Source organism: Oxyura jamaicensis, chromosome 7, assembly GCF_011077185.1.
Source record: "Oxyura jamaicensis isolate SHBP4307 breed ruddy duck chromosome 7, BPBGC_Ojam_1.0, whole genome shotgun sequence".
Taxonomy (NCBI): domain Eukaryota; kingdom Metazoa; phylum Chordata; class Aves; order Anseriformes; family Anatidae; genus Oxyura; species Oxyura jamaicensis.
Window position 1 is genome coordinate 10515185 of NC_048899.1, and position 17228 is coordinate 10532412.

At 37.6% G+C, this 17228-nt stretch overlaps 1 protein-coding gene across 3 annotated transcripts in view; it reads right to left on the bottom strand.

The window, feature by feature from the left end:
- OLA1 (Obg like ATPase 1) overlaps positions 1-17228 on the bottom strand; it is a 126680-nt gene that overhangs the window by 4257 nt on the left and 105195 nt on the right. For all 3 annotated transcript variants that reach the window (XM_035331492.1, XM_035331491.1, XM_035331493.1), the window contains 3 exons: positions 3327-3467; positions 2547-2643; positions 366-488 (listed from right to left, as the gene is read on the bottom strand). In XM_035331492.1, the coding sequence (XP_035187383.1) occupies positions 366-488; positions 2547-2643; positions 3327-3467 (361 nt within the window). The remainder of the gene's footprint in view (positions 1-365; positions 489-2546; positions 2644-3326; positions 3468-17228) is intronic.

Genomic DNA, 17228 nt, shown 5'->3' on the forward strand with positions numbered 1-17228 from the left:
TTTTAATCTGAAAATCTGCTATCTCATTGCAAAAATTTGATTTTTCAAAAGCATGATCATTTTAAGGAGTATTACATTCTGAACACTAATATATAAGGTAAGGAAAAAAAAAACAGCATAGCTTTTGGTGTCAGGGTTGACATTTAGTCCATAAACTGTCATGTCTCTGATACTGAAACTGTTGCATTCTTGGCCAGTAAGTTGGTGCATTTCAATCCTTTCCTAAGTAGACAGTGGATTTTTGGTTTATTGCTCGAGGAAGGCGACTGCTAAATTCACTGAACATCAAGAACATCTTCCCAACGTAAAATACACTTGAAATGGTGTATATGGAAAAAGAGAGAAGAAAAAGATGGCAAGCTCACCTTGACAGCGGCTTCTGAACCTCCTTCTTTAAAATCTTCATATTTCATTACTTCAGCCATAATGAATCCCTTTTCAAAATCTGTGTGAATCTTCCCTGCTGCCTGAGGAGCCTTCGTCCCTTTCTGTCAAAGGAAAGACCGGAAGAAAATTAATTGCATTTAAGAAGATTGATTGCAGGAGAGAGGTTTCTTCCTTTTTGATACGCTTTCAGGATCTGTTGAAACTTTGTTTCGTATCAGTTAAAATGTCACATGTACAGCTGGGTAATTCTCGATATTGGGACTCGCAGAGAAGTGCCTTTGCCGCAGATAAACCAACTGATATTAAAGAAAGGCAGCTTTGTTTTTTCCTAATAGGTATAAACAGCAATATTGATTTGAGAAGCTATGATTGTGTTTTGTTGTGGGATTCACTTCGATCCCTAGGTCTTCATACAGAGAGTGAAGAAAATATAGATTTTTAAATAACTTTAAAATCTGAAATTCTCTAGACTTTTAGTCACATCCAAATAATTTTAATTAAATGATAACACTCATTGGCGAATATTTGTAATCAAAAATGATGTATGAATCTCAAGTTTTAATATACTGGCTTATTTTTATTTTGGAATAATTTAATAAGTCTAACGTAGAACAAAATGAGTATTCTTACCAAAATGTCAACAACTGAATCACTAAAAAAAAAAATTAAAAAATCACATGCAAATATTATGAGGTAATTTAAGCTTTTGCAGTAAAGGAGAATGCATTATAGCTGTATGCCTTAAATTACAAGGACATACATTCTGTGCACATGCAACCATGGAAAGAAATTTGAGAAATAATGGTGACCTAAAGGCTGCTTAATAAAGCATGTTAAAGTGCTAAGGAGTCTGACACTGTAAAGCACAGTTTTTACAATAAAAGATGTATTGGGTTAATATGGCTACTCACTGATGCTTACCTGACTAAATATCTTTGCACATTAAATCAAAGATACTTACAATCAGTCTTAAGATAAACCAGCTTTCAAATTTTCTAATAAAGAGCAAGCATTTCTCCTACTGAAAACAGCAGAGTTTCAGAACGTGCTTTTAAAAAGAACTTCTGCTTTTATATTATTTTGGTAGCTATTTCAAGGACACTAGCTACGAGTTAGCACGTAAAAGGAGACGCAGATGAAAAGACTAAAAAAAAATTCTAAAGCACACTTGTAAGTTTAATGTGCTGAAATATATACACGAACATCTGTAGCAGTATCAAGTAAAAATATAAATTTACTGGAAATTATGTTGATTAATGAAAACAAATTAATTCCTTTGAAATGAAATTAAATGCAGCACTGAAATTCACTGCACAGCTCTAAACATAATGATGCAGCAAATAAAAGCTCAGTGACAGATCTGTATCTCCGAAAGTTGACATTTTTATAAATTTTAAGGTAGAATTTATAACTGCATGAATTTCAAAATATTTTTCAATACTAATTTTTATATCATACTGTATTTTCAAAGGCAAACCACTACAGCTCAGCTCTTACTCTCCTCTGGGAATAAATTAGTCAATCTCTATGGCTGTAATCATTCTACATCAACATTTAAAATACTTAATTTAATTTTAGGCATTACATAAGTTCCTGGATAAACATATATAAAACTACCAAAATAAATTTGGTCTAAATATTAAAGTCAGTAAACGACCTGAATTATTGCACCCTGATTTTAGGTTTTGGAGCCCAACTGTGTATCCACGAGGAATATAATGATGTTATATTGCTTTTATTGCTGAAAATGTAATCCGAGCAAAGCAAAGGAGGAATGAACCACCCGCAACCCAAACAAACTTAGTGAATACAAAATGAAAAGCAACATCAATTTCACTGCAGACAAACCCAGTCACACAGATTAAGCAAGCACAATACTGGTACGTCTTATCTCTGACCACAGGAGGAGGGTAGACAGATTCTACAGGATGAAGAAATTCAGACTATGTAATAGGCAGAATCAATTGTTACCTGCCTCAATCAATGCAGCTCCACTTTCACTGTTCAGCAGCTCACAAATAATTAAAGTTATCCTGGACAAAAACCTCATCTGTAATGACTAGCTAACCGCCACCATGACAAACTTCAAAGTCAGTGATATCAATCTGAATTCAATAGTGTGGAACTGGATATAGCTGATGAATAAGTATGAATCTTACCCTGATGGTCCATGCACGCACTTCATCTGGGCCTGCAGTGAAAAAGTATTCTAGTTGGAGTGCCGCATATCCAGCCTTAATGATCTTTGCTAAAGCACTGAAAAAAAAATGAATCCAATTCATTCAACGTATACACATAAAACAGCTAAATGCCTCAAGTAATCAATTTATGTGGAAAGACATTGCATATTTGGAAGACACTGGATCTACTTTAAAACCCCGTGATAATCGGAGTAGCCTTTTTCTTTGAACTCTCTTCAGAACTATTTTTTTTTATTTACTGCAGCATCATAAAGACAGTATTTTGATTTGTTTATTCCACAGGATACAGAAATGTGGGATCCATTTAAAACACCCTATCAAGCAGCACTTTTGGTCTCATGCAATTTTCAGGACTCGGGTCATGAAAGCATAACTGTTTGACTGAAATTCAATATTGAAACAATTTATTGGAGTTCTTCAGTAAAATTATGGCAAAATTTTTTCCACCATCCCTGTTCCCCATGGATGACGAAACAGTTTTGGTGATCATTCCTTCTCAAAAATATACATAACTAATACCTATGTTATAATTAAAACACTGTACAGAGATGACAGATGACAGTTAAAAACTTAATTTAAAATAAATCTTTTCACTCTGTCTCATGGTAAAGAAAGGAGAAGATTCTCTCTTTATAATGGTAATTACTCTGTCATTTATTATTCTATCAGCGCAAGCAATTAAATTACTGCAAGGAAATAGTTGATAATAAAGTGTAGGGAAAATGAATGCTAATTAACCTTTGTGTCATGTTCTCTTCCAGATACTTCTGTTTCTCCTCAGCACTCATATCTTGCAACTTGAGTTCCAAGGCCCCACTAAAAGGAATGACCAAAGCACCCGGGTCGTGCTTGTCCACCCACTCTTTAATTTTTATCAACCTGTAGACAACAAAGGGCACAACATTATCTTGTAGTGCATGCATGGCTGTACCACATTCATTATTATCAAGTAGCACATACATATTCATAAGAATTGCACGGTTTTATGATGCCATCTTTTTGTGTATTGCTTTCCAAGGTCAAGGCATTAACAGGCAGCAATTGCTTCAGGTGTACTCCATTAACATTTCACTATTTCTTGGTTTCTGTTTGGCATTTAATCTATAAGAAATGGGCATAATTTGAGACAATAACTAGGTTTTTGGTAGAGGTTAAATACTTGCAATCTAAAATGCTAACTGAATAAAACTTTGTGGATCTGTGGATGCATTTTTTCTGAGACTTACAAAGGAGAAATTCATCAAATGTGGCAAAAATTGGGGGTCTTCAGGTTTTCTTCTGACATCACCCCCCCTCCTTTTTTTTTTTTTATATATATATAAGCATCTCTTCTCAGTGGCTAAGACAACTGATATTAGCAGACAGAAAAAAACACTACACACTGCAAACTCCTAGACAGAGAGCAGTACCCTGTTTTTTCTGGTTATTGATCTCAGAGGATGCCATAGCTAATGAATACAGGGCCATGTTGCTACTAGTTTCTCACACCTTTCTATTATCTCCCCAGGACAAAGCTTCTAGATATTACACTACTATTATTTTAAAATAAGGAATCAAATTTTCTATTTCTCATCTTCTGTTTTCTCTTCATAACTGGCAGCATCAGCAATAGCTTACTGTACATCTCCTTTTGTTTTTTTTAGTTGAATGAAATTAAGCATTCAGAGCTACAGATCTATGGAATGTTTAAAGATCTGTAAATTCTGCAAATATTTTTTATTCGGATAGTGAACAATCTTTAAACACAGACAGTGCATTTAGAACTGCACATGCTCTTTACTGTACAGGTAAGAGAGATATTCATAAATGACCTGGAAGGATTGATGACTCTTCACAACGTTACCTACAGGGCGCTGTTTCTGAACAGGTGGGAATGGCAAGAACGGGGACAACTCTGTGCATTCAGCAAGAAAGCACAACAGGCAAGAGAGTATTTCCTGCACGCTAAGATAAAAAGTACAAAATACGGTACTTTGGGTGCCGTAGATGTTTCAGACCTGAAGCACCCACCATACAGCACAGGGTTTTATGCTTGCTGAGTTCTTTTTCTTAGTCCTGCTAATCTCCAAGATTTAGACTAAGGTTTTAACTGCTATTATACTAAAGTGCTTTGAAACTGTGGCCTGCAAACCTTTAAATAATCAATGCAAATGTCACTTCAGAAAAAAATGAAGTGAACCACAAGTTCATCAACACACATTTGTCAAAGAAAATAGCAGGGGATCAGAGCTATTATGAGATTAAGTGCATGGCCCACTGAGTAGGGCTTTAGATGGGACAAAGAATATAAAAGTTCACTCAACAGTTTTCACACGTTTGTTATATAAGGCTGGTCCTTCTATCATTTACTTATGTAAATACCCCATCAGTGGTTTTCAATCCTCATTATACTAATCTTTTTTCCTCCAGTTACCCAATGAAAATAGTCTGGTATCCAGGACTGATACTGAAACACTTTTGCCTTCAGACACATCTGAACTGAGAATCACAATTAAGGTGCGTTCCTGAAACCACATGTGACATTTAACAGCGCTTCTAAAGCCGACGTTTGTAGTTAACTAATTTACTTTGGCTAACAAACTGGGTATCAAAGTTCACAGCTTATAAATGCCAACCTTTTATGGAAAACGTATCTAGGAATGTATCTGCTATTCATAAGCGTACTTCAACATCTGTGCATACATCCTTTTTTTTTTTTCTTTTCTTTAAAAAAAGTATCTTACAGCAGCCTCTGGACTAATTAAATAATGTACCAAGTGAAAGACAGAATTAAACATGCAAACTTCAAAAACTGAAACGGGCATGAATGCCGTGCCTAAAATAGGATTCAAAGTCTGTTTGGTAAATATGGTCATCGTAACTAATAAACTAAGAACTATTGTGGAACAACAAGATAAGAAATAATTACTTTGGCTAAAACACCAATTCAGAATAATAATAGTCTTAGACTGTCATTTTAACAGCTTTTCTATTGAGTCCTTAGAGGGATTATTTGCATTCCTCAGGTATTCTATTGTACAATTCAGATGAATAAAGACTTACAAATCATTCCTCTACCGCCAGTGTGAGACTTTGATCCAGTGAATACACCATTGTACCTTAACTATAATTGGCAAAAAACCTGACAGTGTAGAGCATCACAAGCTTAATAACAAAGGAGAATATCTCAAAGTGTTGACAGATGATCTTCATAATGCAGGAGCAGAACTGGTACATTTTAGCAATAAATGAGCACTGAGGTCTAAAGGTCTCTGAAGTGACTGACATCAGACCTGCTACAGCCTCACTAAAAGATATGGTACTGCATCGTACTCTGTAGAGACAGTCGGGTTCTCTGCCTGAGTGTTTCACTTTTGTGACTTTCAATGTCACAGAATCACTAAAAAGCACTCAGGAATTCCCCTAACAGTGTCCAAAATAAAGCAAACAAAAATAAAAAGTACATACTCAAATACCCATACCTCTTCTAAATGGCATTTTCCCCAAAGCAAACGGTTGGCTAATGATTGGTAAAGTGGTCGTGCAAGTTTGCTTTTGAACCAAGTAGCGCTAAACAGATAACCAAGTGCGCTAAACAGAACAAGATTCCCTTAAGAAATGGTAACAATTAACGTCAAAGTCTGTTTTATTTGAGCACATCATTTTTCCATGGAAATACCAGGACATCCGTAACAGGACAGCATTAGCACACTTACTTGGAGGCATGTTAGGGTAAGCAAATCCTGGAGTATTTCTTCATTTTGTCATGCTACACGGCAATGAACTACAAAGGGGCATTGGACTTTAGGCGGAGAGAGAAGACTACTGACAACAGAAAATCTTAATTAAGAAAACACACTAAAATCTAACAACATATAAAAAAGCATTTAAACAGGCAGAAGAATCAATGACCATGGTTAACAGATGGAACTATTTTAACTTTGACAAACAAGACAGTACTCAAGATGAAGGCACTACTTAAAGTCAAAACTACCTGTTAACGGTGTACGCACTAAAAGCAATTTAAAAAATCCTCTTCCCTAACCATGTTTCTAAAAATGCTGTTAAAAGCAGAATCAAAACCAAATTCTGATTATAAACCATACAGCAGAAAGAAGAAAGACTTTAGTTCTGCTCAGGAATTAACAGCAAGGCATGTCTCAGAGCATTTTAGGCAACTAACAGCGCTCCTCTACTGAGATGGCTCAGTTGTTCCCTCCAGCTGCTGTGTGGAGAAGAGGACAGCAACTACCAAGGGTTCCTGAATTGAAATTCGACTCTGTTCACCACAAACAGACAGTAAGATCCTTTCTGGAAAAAAAAAAACAGGCCCAACAGACAGCAAGACCACCAGACATTCCGGCAAAGACAAGAGTCTTAGATAAAAGTTGAACTTAAAACTAAATTAAAAAGGAGACTTTGTAAAAACCTGACACAAGAGCAAAACCAGACCTGAATTGACTTGCACATGGAGGAGGCACTCAAAATTCTGACCTGTGAAAACAGCTAAGAGGAATTAAGATGCTCACTTCCACACCTAACACTGTTACTGGCGGCTGATGGATGAGGAAGCACAAAAGCATGACAACATACCTATTACCACCTGGGAAAAAACTGTGAAGACCTAAGTGCTTTCTTGCCACTACTAGATCCCCAAATTTAACAAAGGCATCATTTCAGGGGATTCCAGATTTTAACTTTGCACCAGCCTGACAAGGAGAAAGCAAACTAAAGAAGCCCGTACTCCAAGGGCAGCAGGATCAGGATGACTACCAGAGTTAATTGCTGGCATTAAACCGGGATGCAGAACAGGATTCAGACCTTGGAAAAAGGTTTAAAAATCAGGACTGCCACTGAGAAGGCCAATAAGCAAAGAGCACCAAAAAAAGGGAGCTGTGGAGAAGGGAAGGAAGCTGTAAAACCGTGGTGGTTCCTGTGGCAAAAGAAACCAATACCTGCAGACAGCCAAAATAAATACAGGAGCTGAAGCAGGTACATTAACTATAGAATGACATTTGACAAGCTGAGTTTCACATGAGAGATCCAGCTGGGAACAGAGGCAGAGTTCTGATGGAAATAGAAGAAGTGATGGAAGAGAGAAGCTGCAGAGAGAACGCAAGCTCTGTGGATACCTGCAAGACAAGATGATCTGAAAAACTGACCCCAACAAGAAAGGTGATTTGTCAAAGTACGCTTTCATACAAGCAAGACCAAAAAAACTCACCCATCCAACTCATGGGAGAGAAACAATTGCTTCTCTGTCCTGTGCCTGGACTAAGAGTGGAAATTGGCAGAAACAAAACAGCATGGCAGGGAAGGAGAAAATACCGGGCAGCACCGCAAGAAAGACTGAAAGGTGGAGAAAGAAATATAAAGATCAAATTAAGTCATGAAAACATACAGAAGACTGGAGGGAAAGAAAAAAAAAAGATTTACAGATAAGAGCAAGACTACAAGGACCTAGGAATTTCAACATGTTCTTTCTCTTCATAGCTCTGAGCAACCGAGGATTTTTAAAAACTATTCACGGCAATCTGTGTAGTGCTTCATTCCCCACTGCTGAAAAGCTCTTCTATGTACCTTAAGACTCAGGTCTTTATTATTATTATTATTATTATTTATTTTTAAATTGTTTTCCACTTATTTAGAGCTTTCCTTATATCAGCCATGTATTAATTCTAACTTTACACCTCTTAGTTTCTAAACTTCTAACCATTCTCAGTGTTGTTTTTTTTCTGGACTCTGTCCAGTTGGTCTAAATATGCCTGGAAGCACACAGTCCCCCCCCCACACTCCTCAGACCCTTCAGTAATAAGGTCTTACAAGCGGGTGGGGGAGCACCAGAGAATTAACTCACATTCATCAGATGACACTTCTGTTTATAAAACCTGGTACACCATTTATTTTTTTTGTGACAGCACTGAAACGTTATCTCACACTCAGTTTATACCTTTTTATACGACCCCACGTGACCAGCTTGTCCTTAATGCTATATTTGCATAGTTGATTATTCCTGCTTAAAATCCCTCTCCTCAGAAGCTGCACCCTAACTCTGTTTTTTACCTAATGATTTCTTCTATTTCTTGAGATGCTCCTAAATTCTAATTTTGTTCTCTGCATACCTGGACATCTCCTAGTTTGGGGTCATCTGCAGATTTAACAAGAACGCTCATCATCCAGCTCATTAATGGAAATGCGTAACAGTATTCAACCAGCAGCCGCTTCAGCAGATCTCATAATGAGATATTCTTCCATTTGGAAAGTGAACCACTGATAACTATGCTCTGTGTATTATCTTCCAACCAATCTTTCACACTCAAACTTTCAGTAGTTTCCATTTGACCAGAATTTGCTATTTTGTTTATGGAAATGTTGTAAGGCATTAAAGCCTTTAGAGCCGTAATAAAAATCACAATACATAGTTTAGTATGTTTTTTCACAATATACAAGGCCGTTAAATTTATCTCAGGTATCTGACAACTTTGTCTTTACAAATTCTTGTTGGCTACTACTTGTCCACTGGCTTGCTTCTCGATGATTAAAAGCAGTTGAATTGTTCCAATGTTTATCTTGAAATTAATGAAAAAATCATTAGAAATTGCTTTTCTTTCCTCTTTGTGGCTGCCTTCTGTCCTTTAAGCCTCACCCACTACCCACAAGTTATCTGCAGTGATGATAAATTAGGAAGTATTTTTTTTTTAAAACCAGGTCCCGAATGCCTCTACAATAGGAACCATTAGGTCTAGTTGATTTGGTGGGGTGGGAGAGGAAAATCCAATTTATCTGAGCACCAGTGCTACACGGTGCAGTTCACAGGTGACGTCCTGTCCTTCCATTTTGTTAGCACGCGGGCTCCACAAGACCAGGTCCTGCTATTCTCAGCACCATGGGTGTACATACATATGTAGGTAGAGATACAAACAAACCCGCACAGCCTCAGTAAGCTTTCATTCTAAATTTCTATTACCAACAAAGGATGGAACAGGAAAAATGATGTAACTGATGCATATAATAATGTTATATCACAGAACAGGTCAGTAGTAGAAATCAAGAACGGGAAACAAAGCTCAGGTCGTAATCTGTTACTCTGCTGTAACAGGCGAACATGCTGTAACTCTTACTGTTGCCTGGCTCTTTTTGAGGGTATCCCTTTCTTCTTGCCCTACGTGAGCAGAAAGGAAGACTAAACAAGAAAATATTAAAGAATAGGTTAGAAAAGGGTACTTTCTTCCCCACCGTGACAGTTTGCTTTTTATGAAGAAAAAAGACTTGCAGAAGGTTTTGGAGTACCTGTTACCGACCTAGGCAATCCCATTGCAGACCATCAGTAACGTTTAGGAATTCACTCTACTTTATTTGCAGTTCCCAGAGGGTCTGGGGTAACCTCCCAGAGCCTGATGCTCATATCCCCTTCGGGACCCTGCCTCCCACGCTACTCGCTGAATCCAGATGAATCTCCAGAGAGAGACCAGGGTTGAGCACTGATCTCACCCTGGTGTCACTGTCACCCCCACCACGCACCGACTTTGGCCTTCCACCACGAAGAGCAAGAGTCCTTAAAAATTCTTCACCACAAAAATTTTGGGGACTTCTGACACATCCTGTGATCTCAGGAATCTTATGGCAGAACAGTTATATAAAGTATTTTGTTCTACCAGACCTGATTTCACACATTTTTAACTTAATTGTAATTTCAACTGATACTATATCAAGAAAAGAAGAATAGAAGTTTCTGATCTACACTGTCATTTGCCATTTATTCAGATGTTTTTATAGCTTTCCTTAACAGTCTCCTTTCAAATTTAAGTAATTCCAGGCTCTCTGCCTCATGTATGCAAAGGCAGTTTTTCCATGGCCTTGACCTCTATCACTGCTATCCTAAATCCCCTCTAACTCTGCAAAATCATTTTGGTAGATGGGGTGACCAGTATTGCACCTACTCTTTTAGTTCACGTTGAATCCCGGTTTCTAAAGAAACTTTTTTTAAAACCTAGACTTGATCTTCTTATACTATTCCTTATCCATCCAGATGTTACACCTGCTTCTCTGCTACCAGCCGGACACGGAGCAGGGGTCCTACCAGCACTCGCTGCAGTCATACCCGTGCCATTCACCACCAAAACAGCCTGGCAAAATGCAGTTTGGGGAAGGAGAGGAAATTCATTTATTTACTTCGACATCCCTTTTCTTTTACTAGTTAGATCAATTCACTTGCCCACGTATCCTCACAACCACTTGCGTCAATAGAAGGGGAAGATGGTGCAGGAGCGGCTGAAGACTGAGGGACAGGAATGCACTAGGTTAGCCTTCCACTCAAAAAAGAGCAAAGCTACGTAGCCAGGTGCTATCAGGATTTTCAGTGTTTATTACTGCAGAATGCTGGTCTATGACAAGTCCTCGGTCACAATTATCCTGTATGAGATCGCTAAAAAAATATATCCTCCAAGGCAGAAAACTTTAGTTGACAAGAAAAAAAAAATCAAGGTAATACTGCTGGAAATTCATGTAAAGGCAATTCACACCCAAGACACAATTTTGTTAACAAATTGTCTAATGTAGTATAATATTATGCTAGCAGTACACAGTTCTCAGTTTATCTGTTCTGGAAGAACTACCTGGAGGTATTCACTGTTCTGTGGTATGTTAAAACAGACAAGGATGTTAACACTTCACTTACAACTTCATGCTATTGACCACTTTTCGAACATAGTTCACATAAAGATTTAACTAACACAAAGCTTGTTTAGTTGTTTGGAGTTTGCAAGATGTTGGCACTATGAAAAAAATAGTATCAGAGAACATGATGTTACCTGTAAACTGAATACAGACATCAGTTAAAGGACAAAATACTTCTGTAACATGGAGCAATAAAGCCTGCATAACAGAAAAATCAAGTTGTTGATCTCTAAAACCAAGTCCGAATTCAAAAATATCAAGGTGGTAAGAGAGAGAGCAGGGAAGAGGGAAAACAATCCAGCATGATTTTCCTGCCAATATGGCTTTCAGTAAGAAAATACTTCCAGTACCTTACACAACAAATTCCATCTAACTAAGGTCAGACAAGGTAACCTCATTTTAAACATTCGTAAGGAGCATCATCCATGAAGAATGAAGATCTTGAGATTCATTTTAAACATTCCTTTCAGATCTAATGTTCAAAACTTCAGTAATACCTCTTTACATTATAGTCCCCATTAAAGTGATCAAAACCAATTATAAGTTAAACAATAATGGAAATGGTACCGCTCTGCTGCTGCAGCACCTGCTTGCGTGTGAAAGGCTTACAGTCTCCAGTTCTCCTTGGTCTGCCAATTCTGAAAATTAATTGTCTTAACTCAAAAAAGACATAGCTTTTGCTGTCAGCAAGCATCAAGCACAGTCAGGACGGAACTACTGATGAAACTGCGTAACAATGCAGACTGCAACAAATCATGCACATTACATGTTTCGTGGTTATAGACATAATAGGCTCCATTTGTGGCAGATGGACTTTGGACCGAAAACAAGCCTTTGGAAATTCACATCTTGTCATTCTTTCTGCTATCATTGCTAAAATACAGACTTTTGAAAAGTTACCTTAAAAAGTTTACAACAGTAATTTAACAAATCTCAGTCAAGCTATAGCAAATCTCAGTCACAAGACCTATGTGCAAAACGATGATGACTGAGATACTGCAGATCAGCAGAGAATCCCTGTTCCACAGTCAGGTTTACATCATGGCTCGAGAATTTTAACTTTCGTCTCTTGACAGCGCTTCTTGTGTCACTTGGAAAACCATATTCTTAAGGATCCTGTATGAAAACGGGAATAATTTATACCAGTGCAAAATCTCAAAGTATGAAATCCCATAAAAAGGAGTTATAAACCATGTAGAAACAGAATATTTGATCAAAAGAACATGTGATGCTTTCAGAAAAGGAACTTTACATGAAACACACGATGGACAACATCTTAAATTTATATTCCCTAATTCTATGCACTGTGTGCACATGTATAGTAACAAACACAAGGCCATATTCTCAAACAAAAAATATGATCTACATAAAACTCCCACGTAATTAAATATATATACACACACACACACCACTTGAAATAAGACACTATACTTTAAAAGTAATTGGGAATATATTCCACTAGTGCTAATTAAAAATCTGCAACGAGTAACACAAATAAAGACTACACCATGTGTTAGTTTTGGCTTTCATTAGTGTTGCACAACAATCAAATGAAATCTAAACAAACTGGCTCAGAATGTTGCTCTCTGATTCTCTTAATGAAGTATCTTCCCCTGCTCACACATGATAAGCGGAGATATTCCTTGCATCTCCAACATTCTTTTTTATCATCTTAACTGTGGAGTCTTTCTACACCACACAACTCACAAATTCTCTCTTCCTTCCTCCATCAGTTGTTAAAAACTATGTAAGCATTAAAACTGCAAGAGCCAAGTGTTACTACGGTAAGTGCATTAGATTTAAAGTAATAAAACCTGTTTATTTTCCTTTTCTGCACCCAGCTTACCACATAGTAGGTCCACACTTTGATATCACACAATACTACAAGCAACATTTTAGAAACAATTTTAATGAGACTAGAAATGAAAGTCACAGAAGCTAGCAATATTGGCATAGGCTGTGGGTGTTTTTTGACAAAGACCAAATTTGCTTTAGTAGGGAATACCCTACTCAATAAATCAGAAATTAACTTTGATATTTATCCAGAAAAAGAACAGCTTCTAAGCTCTCAGTACAGCAATGAAAGAATTACTTAGCTGAACACTTAATATTCACAGTATAGCAACTCCAAGAATACAATGCTTCATTTCAGACACCCGATACCTAATCTCACTCTGCTCCCTACATAGTTAATGAAGCAGGAGGCTCTTCTGAGAGCAATTCAGACCACTTAAATTTGGGCTCCTGTTCTAACATTCTCCTTAAAGCATCTTCTTTCTACTTTTCATAGGCTGCTTTAGAAACTAACCATAGCCTTACGTGCCTAAGTTGCACGTGTAAAATTCTGTGGTGTGCCCAAGTCTTACCCCCTGCTGGTACATTTCCCCCCAATACTCTCTAATAAATACAGCAACAGATACCGCACTGTCAAAGGAACATCATCATGTCCAAATAAAACACTAAATGAACCAGGGATTTTCACAGTGTGCAGAGATGCCTTGACCTGCATAGCTGTCACAAAAATATTCAGTTCTACAGTCTGTTTATCCATTTAAACTAAGGTGAACAGAAAGAATAACAATATTTGAACATTCTGCTAAAACATACTTGTCCTGCAGGAACACTAACTTTGATTTTTCAGAAGCAGGAATAAGTAAGTATATGGATCACTGTCTGAAATTACACTGCTTATCTGACAGGCTGCAAAGGATCTGTTAGACTCAATTTTTATGGCTGGAAATGGAAGGAAAAGTATATTTGTCAGAAATACTCTTATTCTGTGGGTGAGTACATACAAAACATTTTTACTTTGCAAACACCAAACTAAAACTTGACTTACAAAACCACCGGTTTACCAATCTTCATTTTCTTATTGATTATGGAATCAGGATGCACTGAACACTCCCAGCCTCTTTAACACAACTATTTGACTGAAAAAAAGTTCCACCTCCAAGTCACAGCTCTCTGTAAAATGTTTTGCCCTTGCAAATACTAGCACTAACAACAACAGAATCAAAGAGCCAAACCTGAAGTGCAAGCTACTTCAATCTCTATGACCTGGTCAGAAACTACTTTTCAATAGCAAACTGGGAACGTCAGCCCAAAACCAAGCTAATTCATGTTCAGTCTCTTCTGACTACGGAAAAGGCTCCATGTGTGGTGGCATGCATGATAGTTGTCAACATAAATGAAAATGTTCATGAATAAAAAACAGCCTGCATAAAGAGCTAATTATAATATTACTATCAATTGCTAGCTTGCGCTTGCAAATCTTTCATATCGTATAAATGCATTGTTTTTGACATTTCTCTGTAGCTAAACATCACATCATTTCACTTTTTCAAAGTAACTCAAATATGCATGGGACATACTATAGGAATCATATCTACAGTTGCACAGAGAAAGCCTATGACATAAATGTACATTGTCATTAAACTTTAATTGAAAACAATCAGCTCCCAAGCCAAAAGCATTCTGTACCGGTAGCCGACATAACCTGTTTTCCACTTCCTGTTCATTCCTTCTTTCCATCCAAAACAACAGTTGAAAACACTTCGCCCGGTCGTGCATTTAAAGACTAAAGTAATGGATGCACCATTGGTCTACCACTACAGAACTGATTAAAACAAATCACGCTTTTAGCATATGAGATGCATGAAAACCAATCTTACTTTAGTGACCAAAAGGATTTATTCATTTTCTCTGTTTTAGAGATACCGTGGAATTTAAGTTTGGAAAAGGCCTGCTCAGCAGGCAAAAGCTCTAGTAAGCACTATATGGTTAAAGGCAGACCAAGTCAAAGGAAAAACGCTACAAAAATTCTAGTGGGCCATTATTCTGGTATGCGATCGTCAATTCATTTCTCCACCGAAGAGTCACTTCACAGATACAAAGCTATTTCAGACTTAGTTTGGTTGAGCAATGATACCATCAAAGAAGAAACAATCACAGAAAATAACCTTGGTAAATACAAGTAATTTGGTTTAAAGGGAGAAATAAAGCATGCCCTGATAAATTTATTCTCATTGATGTGACATATGATTTTCTACGCAGGAGGAATACATCTATAAAGGATTTGATACGGTGCTGTGTGTGAAACTACTCATTCACCAGTAAAGAGGTGGAAGTGGATTTGTACAGACCATGCACTGAGTAATGCACTCAACGTGTTGACAGGAGAACAACTTGGTGTATGAGGATATCATTCAGGAAGTTTCTCAAGGATCAAACTTACACGGATCTTTTTAATACCTACATTCATGACCTTGACGCAAACAGTGGGTGCCTGCTACGTCCTCTGCAAGACCAAGAGATGTCTTCCTCAAGGAAGTAGCCATCATCATCAGTTTGGAGTGGCAAAGAAGGGGGATCATGACATGTTAGTCTTCCTCAAAACAGCTCTAAGCCACCAACACAATGCAACACGGAAAAAGTAAATATAATCTACAGATCTTGTTGGAAACATTTCCCTTTGTTTAACCAGATACATTGCATCTGCATATAAGCTATTCACAGAAACATGGAGTACTACGTGCAGCTGTGGTCAGCTAAATTCACAGAAAGATGACTTATTTTCAGAACAGATCTAAGGTTTTCGGAGGAACAGAAACCTCACATAAATGATAGAAGCATAGAATTGATAATGCCTGCTTCAAGCACAAGAGGCAAACACCAGTTAAGTAAGATACTATTTAATCTGCCGGACAAAACTACCAAAACCACCAATGAAAAAAACAGCCCCAGAAAAACGTAGGCTGGAAATTGGCAGAATATTTTCAAAGCAGGACAGCAGTGAGGTTCTGTGAACAGCCTCCCAGTACTAAGTGCAAAACAATCAGCTACTGATAAAAAAAAAAAAAAGCTTAATTAACTTATGAAAGTCATTACTACATTATGTAGCTACCAACAATAACTGGTTCTGTTCTGAATGCAGAGGAGGGATTACAGTAATTTAGGGATTACCATATAGTTACAAGGAAGCTTTACACTTTGTAAATTCAGAAGTACATAAACGCTACCCAGAAATGCAGAAGTGGGACAAATGGGTCTCAATCTGATACAAATCAAGTCCCTACAGGTTTTGTAAAAACCAGTGTCTCCACTAGGGAAAAGGCATGAAGAACTCAACCATCATATATTTGACATGTCTGTAGCTATCCAGCTGACCAACGGTGGTAGGCTGGCAGACAGAGCATCGCACACAAAGTCCTCACTATCCACTCAAATATGATGGCACCTAACTGTTCATGCAACATGCTATTATTTTTTAAAGAACAATTATACACCAGTAATCACTGTTGTAAGGAAACAAGATTCAAACTTGTGGAAAATCAGACTCCACGAGTTCTGCTCTTCCAAAAGAATATGTAATAGAAGTCAAAATTGACCCATGATATTCTCAGACCATGTATAGGTCAGCATGGATCCAGCACCGCTCATAAGGAAAGTGCAGAAAGGGCAGAAGAGGTGGCTACAGTACTTCCATCACAGCTATGGAATAAGCGATTAAAATGTGTACCTTGCCCAAATTTTGAAAAAATAGAGCTAATGAGAACACTGGATATCATTATCCCAGGTCAAACAAAGAACACGATTATTTTAAAATGTGTGAAAAAATTAATGAAAGTTACTTACTTGGCATCACAAATGGAAATCTAAAAGAGACAAAAGAGAAGTCTAGTTCTCCAACCCCAAAACTCCAGGCAGATCAACTGCCTTTAACATAAAGCCACCCCTTGGCCTCCTCCAGTTCCATGTCAGTATCAAGTTTTGCTCCAGAGGAAGTGAATCCCATTGACAAAAGTCTCCCATCCTACCCAACCCTGCTGCATCCTCAAGAGCAAGCTCGTCCTTTGCACTGGGCAAGACAAGACTCTCTGTAAGGGAAAGCCTGTAAGGGAAAGGGAACTGTTAGCATACCCAGGAGCAGACACGCCTCTGAAGCAGGGAAGGAATTCTGAAATGCACTGGTAACCTTCACACGGA